This window comes from Mus musculus, chromosome 18, assembly GCF_000001635.26.
Source record: "Mus musculus strain C57BL/6J chromosome 18, GRCm38.p6 C57BL/6J".
NCBI classification, from domain to species: Eukaryota; Metazoa; Chordata; class Mammalia; order Rodentia; family Muridae; genus Mus; species Mus musculus.
Genome location: NC_000084.6, coordinates 44,027,869 through 44,037,827, shown reverse-complemented (window position 1 = coordinate 44,037,827; position 9,959 = coordinate 44,027,869). Strand labels below are relative to the sequence as shown.

At 39.2% G+C, this 9,959-nt stretch overlaps 1 protein-coding gene across 1 annotated transcript; it reads right to left on the bottom strand.

The window, feature by feature from the left end:
• Positions 1–5,619: 5,619 nt before the first annotated feature.
• On the bottom strand, positions 5,620–9,959 carry Spink14 (serine peptidase inhibitor, Kazal type 14). The gene is made up of 6 exons (NM_001039218.2): positions 9,933–9,959; positions 9,006–9,131; positions 8,240–8,283; positions 6,817–6,953; positions 5,920–5,965; positions 5,620–5,805 (listed from the first exon to the last, which is right to left on the bottom strand). The coding sequence occupies exons 2-5, from the start codon at positions 9,067–9,069 to the stop codon at positions 5,920–5,922; spliced, it is 291 nt and encodes a 96-aa protein (NP_001034307.2). The 5' UTR covers positions 9,070–9,131; positions 9,933–9,959; the 3' UTR covers positions 5,620–5,805.

Sequence of the window (9,959 nt, the reverse complement as noted above, 5' to 3'; positions counted from 1 at the left end):
TAGAGTGATTATCCTGTACTTTATGGCTAACATCGACTTATAGGTGATTACATACCATGTATGTTCTTTTGAGTCTGGGTTTCCTCACTCAGGATGATATTTTCTAGTTTCATCCATTTGCCTGCATACTTCAGTATGTCATTGTTTTTAATAGCTGAGTAGTATTCTATTGAGTAATCAAACCACATTTTGTCTATTCATTCTTCAATTGACAGACATCTGGGTTATTTCCATGTTCTGGGTATTAAGAATAAAGCTGCTATATATATAGTTGAGCATGTGTCCTTGCAAGAAGGTGGAGCATCTTCTGGGCATATGGCCAGGAGTGGTATAGCTGGTCTTGAGGTAGAACTGTTGCCAGTTTTCTGAAAAACTGCCAAATTGATTTCCAGAGTGATTGTACAAGTTTGCACTCCCACCAGCAAATGGAAGAGTGTTCCCCTTCCTCGACATCCTTTGCAGAATGTACTGTTGCTTGAGGTTTTGATCTTAGCCCTCCTGAAAGGTATAAGATGGAGTCTCAGAGTCATTTGGTTTTCTTTTTCCTGATGACTAAAGACTGAACATTTCTTAAGTGTTTCACAACCTTTAGGGATTCCTCTGTTGAGAATTCTCTATTTAACTCTGTACCCCATTTTTAACTGGGTTATATCTCTGTTTGTGTCTAACATCTTGAGTTCTTCTTAAGTTTTGTATGTTAGTCCCATTTGGTTCATAATCTCTCTTAGCTTAATTATTTCTCTGTTTAGTTTCTGTCCATTGGTGCGATGATGCTTTTGATAATTACTATAGCAGAGCAAGCAATGTGTCTTACAGATTAGACTGAGATGTTATAATTCAGAGTGGGTAGTGATTTTTACAGGTCATGTTTAACTGCTTATGCAAAATTAAAGGAATGATGGTTTGAAGAATTAGAGAGGAAAGTTGTAGTCAACAACAGATGAGAGACAAGAGGAAACACGGGAGATGATGGAGCAGGTGGAGGAAGAAAGAAGAGAGAGGAAAAGGAGGACAATTGGGAAATAGAAGGAAGGAGTCTCTGTGGGCAGGAAGGAAAGAGAGAAGGAGTGGCTACTGGAGATAATTCTGAAGGTAGAGATCGCATTCTAAATTGCAGAGTTGTGAGGAGTAGAGAGATTTACTCTTAAAGTCATAGTGTAAGACAGTATTGCATTTAGATGCATGCTGATCTCTTTTCCCTCTTCACACATATCTACAATCAAGTTACAGGAAAAAAATGTCATCGAAGCTATTACCAGTTATGTGTAGCATATTTTATGTAAATGTTGACTAAAATCATCTCTATTCTTATAAAAAACAGTCTTGTTCTCTGGGATTCTTAAGAAAAAGAGTAATACTATATTCTAATAGAAACTTTAGAAGATTCTAGAGGAAAAATAAATACAATGGCATAATAAAGACACTTTTTTTTCCCTTCCTGACAATGTGCTCCCAGAGAAACTAAGATATAGAACCTAAAAAATTAACAAACATTAGACTAAATAACGCAAGACATTGAAGGATATTGTTTATGAGTTTCAGGTTCTCTGCCTCAGCATTCATATTATAGGAGATCCTTGGAATAGGAATAGAAAAGTCATGGGAAAATCCTGAACTAAGGATGTAGATCTGGGAGTAAGGAGAGATGAAATGTCTGCTTAGTGCAACCATGGGAAGGGCCCAGGAGATTTCAGATTGCTGCCCATGGAGAACAAAAGCACACAAATCAAAAAGATAATGGAGTCCGGATCTTACACAGGCTTCCAATAGTGCTCGATTAAGATAAAAAAGAAATTCAATTTGTGACATTAATGTGGGATTAATAATCTTACAAAAACAGATTAACAAATGTGATATAATATCAGTAGCATTTGGAAACAACCCTTGTCCCCAGAGTTCTTGATGTTCCTGTATCAAGTACGTGAAGTAATGAGAGTTGGCATGCTATGAAGACCGAATACCTCCTTCCCCCCAAGGCTCTTTGCTTTCAAATTCTAAAGATGGGAGATCTAAGGATGACTTCCTTTTCATTGTACCCCTTTATTCATCATAGAGTCATCAACCTGACCCAAGTTTATAATGCACTGATAAATAATAGTCATCTTTCTCCCAGGCCAGATGTGACCAAGCTAGTGATAGGAGACAGAATATGATTACATATCAGTTTGCTGACTCTATTAAAAAACGGATGCAGGGATGGTTAAATATACGAAAATCCATCAATGTAATCCATTATATAAACAATCTTAAAGACAAAAACCACATGATCATCTCGTTAGATGCAGAAAAAGCATTTGACAAGATCCAACACCCATTCATGATAAAAGTTTTGGAAAGATCAGGAATTCAAGGCCCATACCTAAACATGATAAAAGCAATCTACAGCAAACCAGTAGCCAACATCAAAGTAAATGGAGAGAAGCTGGAAGCAATCCCACTAAAATCAGGGACTAGACAAGGCTGCCCACTTTCTCCCTACCTTTTCAACATAGTACTTGAAGTATTAGCCAGAGCAATTCGACAACAAAAGGAGATCAAGGGGATACAAATTGGAAAAGAGAAAGTCAAAATATCACTTTTTGCAGATGATATGATAGTATATATAAGTGACCTTAAAAATTCTACCAGAGAACTCCTAAACCTGATAAGCAGCTTCGGTGAAGTAGCTGGATATAAAATAAACTCAAACAAGTCAATGGCCTTTCTCTATACAAAGAATAAACAGGCTGAGAAAGAAATTAGGGAAACAACACCCTTCTCAATAGTCACAAATAATATAAAATATCTTGGCGTGACTCTAATTAAGGAAGTGAAAGATCTGTATAATAAAAACTTCAAATTTCTGAAGAAAGAAATTAAGGAAGATCTCAGAAGATGGAAAGATCTCCCATGCTCATGGATTGGCAGGATCAACATTGTAAAAATGGCTATCTTGCCAAAAGCAATCTACAGATTCAATGCAATCCCCATCAAAATTCCAACTCAATTCTTCAACGAATTGGAAGGAGCAATTTGCAAATTTGTCTGGAAAAACAAAAAACCTAGGATAGCAAAAAGTCTTCTCAAGGATAAAAGAACTTCTGGCGGAATCACCATGCCAGACCTAAAGCTTTACTACAGAGCAATTGTGATAAAAACTGCATGGTACTGGTATAGAGACAGACCAGTAGACCAATGGAATAGAATTGAAGACCCAGAAATGAACCCACACACCTATGGTCACTTGATCTTTGACAAGGGAGCTAAAACCATCCAGTGGAAGAAAGACAGCATTTTCAACAATTGGTGCTGGCACAACTGGTTGTTATCGTGTAGAAGAATGCGAATCAATCCATACTTATCTCCTTGTACTAAGGTCAAATCTAAGAGGATCAAGGAACTTCACATAAAACCAGAGACACTGAAACTTATAGAGGAGAAAGTGGGGAAAAGCCTTGAAGATATGGGCACAGGGGAAAAATTCCTGAACAGAACAGCAATGGCTTGTGCTGTAAGATCGAGAATTGACAAATGGGACCTAATGAAACTCCAAAGTTTCTGCAAGGCAAAAGACACCGTCAATAAGACAAAAAGACCACCAACAGATTGGGAAAGGATCTTTACCTATCCTAAATCAGATAGGGGACTAATATCCAACATATATAAAGAACTCAAGAAGGTGGACTTCAGAAAATCAAATAACCCCATTAAAAAATGGGGCTCAGAACTAATCAAAGAATTCTCACCTGAGGAATACCGAATGGCAGAGAAGCACCTGAAAAAATGTTCAACATCCTTAATCATCAGGGAAATGCAAATCAAAACAACCCTGAGATTCCACCTCACACCAGTCAGAATGGCTAAGATCAAAAATTCAGGTGACAGCAGATGCTGGCGTGGATGTGGAGAAAGAGGAACACTCCTCCATTGTTGGTGGGAGTGCAGGCTTGTACAACCACTCTGGAAATCAGTCTGGCGGTTCCTCAGAAAACTGGACATAGTACTACCGGAGGATCCAGCAATACCTCTCCTGGGCATATATCCAGAAGATGCCCCAACTGGTAAGAAGGACACATGCTCCACTATGTTCATAGCAGCCTTATTTATAATAGCCAGAAGCTGGAAAGAACCTAGATGCCCCTCAACAGAGGAATGGATACAGAAAATGTGGTACATCTACACAATGGAGTACTACTCAGCTATTAAAAAGAATGAATTTATGAAATTCCTAGCCAAATGGATGGACCTGGAGGGCATCATCTTGAGTGAGGTAACACATCCACAAAGAAACTCACACAATATGTACTCACTGATAAGTGGATATTAGCCCCAAACCTAGGATACCCAAGATATAAGATACAATTTGCTAAACACATGAAACTCAAGAAGAATGAAGACTGAAGTGTGGACACTATGCCCCTCCTTAGATTTGGGAACAAAACACCCATGGAAGGAGTTACAGAGACAAAATTTGGAGCTGAGATGAAAGGATGGACCATGTAGAGACTGCCATATCTAGGGATCCACCCCATAATCAGCATCCAAACTCTGACACCATTGCATACACTAGCAAGATTTTATTGAAAGGACCCAGATGTAGCTGTCTCTTGTGAGACTATGCCGGGGCCTAGCAAACACAGAAGTGGATGCTCACAGTCAGCTAATGGATGGATCATAGGGCTCCCAATGGAGGAGCTAGAGAAAGTAGCCAAGGAGCTAAAGGGATCTGCAACCCTATAGGTGGAACAACATTATGAACTAACCAGTACCCCGGAGCTCTTGACTCTAGCTGCATATATATCAAAAGATGGCCTAGTCGGCCATCACTGGAAAGAGAGGCCCATTGGACTTGCAAACTTTATATGCCCCAGTACAGGGTAACACCAGGGCCAAAAAGGGGGAGTGGGTGGGCAGGGGAGTGGGGGTGGGTGGATATGGGGGACTTTTGGTATAGCATTGGAAATGTAAATGAGCTAAATACCTAATAAAAAATGGAAAAAAAACATGTGAGTGAGTATGTGGCATACATACAGATGAGGTATTATAACTGGGAGAAGCATATCTTCCTATATCCTCCAGAGAATAAAATGTGTCTTTAGGATTTAAGAGAAATGACCACTGAGACATTCATAGGTATGAACAATGTAATCTTTTTCTATTGGAGAAAGGTAGGGACAGTGAAGACATGGAGCCGTTTTAAACTCAAATAGATTCCTCTGTATCAAGGCTTAGATAAGGATTGTAGCTGGGCACAATGGAACACTCTAGTTATTGTTATTACTTGGGGGGCTAAGACAGGAGAATTTCAAGTTTGAGACCAGCCTGGACATACTACATATCACAAAGACAGAAGTGATAAAAGTGCAAATATTTAAGGAGAAATTTATAAAAGCTGGGCAACAGGGATGGATCAGGAAGACAGAAATGCTTTGTCATTGGGTTCATTTATTTAAATGGCAAGAAAATAAAGAAGAACTTGTTCTGGGAAAGCCCTGGATGTTTTACGTAAAGAAGACCACTGGTGATAATGTTGGTGAACTGAAAAAACTTACTGTTTGCCTTGGGCCTCTGGTTTAAATGTTCACATCTGTTCTACTGCTAAGACACGAAACAGAGACCCAAGGATCCAAGACACAAGTTAAGATATTCAGGAAACTTTGTTTATTTGTAGAGATTGGGATTGATCCCAGAGTCCTCCAACCTGTGAGATGGTGCTTTAATTGTAAAATTGTAAGCTATCTCCAAGCCGGAATAGCTTATAGATTAAAGAAAACACAGAAGGACCATCCAGCCACCAGCTTCCAACAGGTCTTTGTTACCAGGAATCTATAAAAAGACAAAAAAAAAAAAAAGGTCAAAGGAGAAATTTAAGTATAATAAGGAAGTGTCTCTGCTGGAGATGAATGGAAAATATCATCTTACACATCCAGGTTCACTCACCTAGCACCTTCCATTGTAGTAATATCTAATTCTTCCCCCAGATTTCCTATATGAAAGCATAATAAGTATTTCATTAGGAAATTTTCCATGGGGAAGTTAAGACACAAACTATAAAGTTAGCTGGTTAGGGCAAGGACAAGGGCACTTGCCACTGATGATACCTACAACCTCTTTAAAATCATCTCTCTGATTGGGCCTGAGTTTGCGATGTGTGAGGTAGAAGAGGCATCAGTGATCCAGTCAACACTCTCAGCCTTTGGCTAAAATGGAAACTACTGTGACGGCTCAGGGTTTACACCGTCTCTTCTTTGCTCCTTGCACAAAAGGACAAAAGGTTGTTAGAGTAAGGTTCCAGTCCGACTGCACAAGAAATGGTTTGCTTCTTGGGAAACACACTGCCTCACATAGACGAAAGCTAACATCATGGTGACATTGCAATCTGGGTGTTTAATGACTGATTTCCTGTCATGTAAATCCAAAGAACTGAGTAACCAGTCCCAGGCAGTGGGCCAAAGTCTGCTGTTGGGCTAGTACAACTCAAGGTTTTAGACATTGAGGCAGCAGAAAAATATCTAATACAAGATAAAGGTAAATTTTATGCTAAAATCAAAGTGGGGGGGTTGAAGGAGTTCTAGAATTTCTGTAGGCAATCCATTAATTATGGGAGCATTGAGACTATGAGATGGCACATGAGGGCCACCATTCAGTCTAACATGGCTACCTTAGATGCCTGTAGAACCTTCTGTTATGATGGCTTGTCTAAGGAAGTTGATTTCTGTCTCCCCAAATAGGAGAGAAAGACTGGCCTCATGGCTGCTGAACTTGGTTAGGGCAACATGGACAGAAATAGTAAGCAACAAGCTTACTTTTTTTTCTTTCTCTCCAAAGAATACTCACAAGCTCTCAACACACAAGATGCAGGGATTATCATAGGTTACAAAATTGGTGCCGCAGATGGGTTGTTTTAGGTCAGGGCAGGGGTCCACTGTTTTGTTGAACCAACTCAAATTTACTTTCTTATAAGGACATTTGATCTGAAATTGAGAGGAAACAAACAGACAAAGAAATCACGAGAACTGCGCTCAAACAATAGGCCTCTTGTGGATTGTATTAGGGAAATCCCGTCAAGTCAGAATCACATTCCAGTATCACAGTGTCTCCCAGTGTATCTACATACAAAGCAATGGCACTACATTCAGTCTACACTCTGTCTGATAAGCATCATTTCCTGTACCTAGGGACTCTTAGAGGCCTGCTAAGCTACAGTGAGAGAAAAGAAAACATTTAAATTCATGAATGAAGCAAAGACAAAGTCACCAATACTTATAAAGTTGAGAGACTACTCTGTAGCACATCTATAAAAATGGAAAAGAAATAACCTTTTATTTATACTTTTCCTTTATCTCACTAATCACATATGTGTTGGCCCCACAATATACACAAAGCTGAGCAGGATAAGTTTCAAGAAGAAAAAAACCATTCACCCTTCTCTTTTATTCATACAGGAGCTGCAAACCTAATTTGAGCTTCTGTGCAGAGATTCTTCATTCCTTTACATTTTCCTGTATCCAGAACCCAAGAGATTGATGCTTTCCATATTTTCAACACAGCAGAATGTGATATGACCACTCTTTTTTACAAAAGAACAACTCCCTGAAAGCAACTTTGTGAACACTCAAGTCCATGGTCCTCTAAGAACCAAGAAACTCCTAACACCTGGCAAATGGAAACTGTCATTATGCAGAAAGAGTTTCTAAACACCACTGGGTATTTGTGTGTGTGTGTGTGTGTGTGTGTGTGTGTGTGTGTGTGTGTGTGTGTGTGTGCGCGCGCGCGCTCGCTGCTTCCCAGCTTAGAGCACTTTATTTTAGACTCTAAACAACAAGACGCCTGAAATTCTCATGTACCCATGTACATATTGGCAGCAGCAGATTGAGTCAGTGAGTTCTAACACGAAAACTGAAAGAAGACATTAAATTGTTAGGGGAGTGGGGGGAGTCTAAGAAGTTATAGGGAGGACAGGAGTAGACAAAATAAAGATGCATTTTATGCCTTATGAAATTCTCAAAGAACAGATGATTTTTAAAAATTAAAATATTAGATTCAGAACCTAGAGAGATTGTCAGGGGCCTCATGAAAACTTATAGCAGTCAGTAACTCCAGTTCCAGAAAATTCAGTGACCTCTTCTGTCTCTTGTGATAACCACGCACGTATGCAGTGCACTTACACGGGAGCAGGCAAAACTCTTGTACAATTAACAAAAAAATCTTCTAAAAATTGCATTTGAATTGAGTTCTAGAAAATCCAGTAGGCAATTACCTTAATAAGTCCATGTGTAGGCCACCAAACTCGAGCACCTGGAGCTACAGAATGTATAAATATATTGCAAAATTTAATCCTGATAAATCATAACATAACCTTCTGACAGAACAAGAAAGCTCTAATTCCTTACAAAGTAACCCCAAAGCAATGAAAAGCATTGTTTCATTTATATATTTATGCATCCCCTTGTAGAATGCGGACTGACATTCCTGCTTCTGTAAACAATCAGCAGGGAAGGAGTGCACCATCAGTAGGGATGCTGGGAGCCCAGAGTATAGAGCGCTTTGGGAGGAAAACACCTTGTCAAGTTGACATTCAGGATTTTCAGAAGATGGTGAACAACTGAGAACTCTGTTCTCCTTGGGATTCCCAGTATGGCCTCTTCCTGAGAGGTCACAGAGATCCTGAGCCACTGGAGATCTCTGTGGGGGCATTTCCAGATATTTTAAAGATGTCCTCTGGATGAAGAAATACTACTGGTCACTTTCAGCCACTACCTCCCCAAGTGCTCTCTCTTCTCTGTGCATTAGGTCCCACAACTTGCATATAATATGTTGAAAAAAATCAAAACTTTATGTCTCCGGATCAGACTTCACTGTCTCTCTAAGCATGTGTATCGGGAAGCACAGATGTAGTGGTGGTCTGCACCTTTATTCATAGACATATTTTCACTAAAATCATTTGTAGTTCAAAGTATTTTCTTTATATTACACGTTCCCATCCACAAAACTTTGCATTCTTAAAGGAAAAGCAAATTACTCACCAGCCAGGATAACCAAGTGGAGCATAATGGAGAACAAAACTGAGCACTGGAAATATTTGACCATTTTTTTTTTCCTTTTGGTGTTACCGTGGAATGATGTCCTGAGATGCTGTCTGAAGATACCACCTTTAGATCCAACCATCCAGGGGGACATAATCAGAATGTTAAAACAACTTTTGAAAGAATAGCCCACTGCAAACTCCACTTTAAAACCTATCCCACCACGCTTCAAGAGTAAATATCTAGGAAAAGTTAGAGTTTTACTAATCACCTAAAAGATTAAAATTAATTTCAGTGACAGAATGAATGTGAATACTGAGAAAATAGATGGGGATCAGAAGTTCCTTTTCTGTGTGCCCAATTGTACTATTTTAGTATAGAGGTGTTTTACAACTCTTGAAATGGATACTCCATACCCTAAATTCTATTCACATATATTTTAAGGTACAAAACAAGCTGGGGCTCCTAGAGGTTTACAGACATTACTGGAGCAATAGGGAGAAGGAAGTCTATATTTTCTTATGATATAGAGATGGGATCTTTAAATCAAGAAAAAGGCAGTGATACTACAGGAAAACTTGGCTGTGCTAAAAATCTTCTGGCTGAATATTAAACTCTTTGGGGTATTCTGGGATACTGAGTAACAAAAGAAAGCACCATATCACCATCTCAGGGGAATCTCCAATCTAAGACACTAAACTGTCTCTGGAGAGTAGCACTTTCCATGACAATTGGACATTTTTGGCAGAATATCTGAATGTCTTGTCTCCTGAAACAACCTTGGGCATTATGGTCTTGATAAACATATCACTATCTCATCCTACCATCTCCCTCTAGATTCTTTAGGGATGGAGCAGTAACAATAAAAGCCATAAGTCCAACACATCAACTGAAGTCATTTCATGCTCCATGCCACAACTGACCCACCTTAGAAAGAGAAGATGAAATCAATGG

What these genes read in the sequence shown, in the direction of transcription:
- Spink14 (NM_001039218.2), bottom strand. Translation starts at nt 9,069, where the DNA reads ATGGTCAAATATTTCCAGTGCTCAGTTTTGTTCTCCATTATGCTCCAC. An exon ending in CCACTTGGTTATCCTGGCTG is followed by an intron (nt 8,284 to 9,005) that starts GTGAGTAATTTG and finishes TACATTCTGTAG; the next exon opens with CTCCAGGTGCTCGAGTTTGG. An exon ending in ATCTTGTGTGTTGAGAGCTT is followed by an intron (nt 5,966 to 6,816) that starts GTGAGTATTCTT and finishes GCTTTCATATAG; the next exon opens with GAAATCTGGGGGAAGAATTA.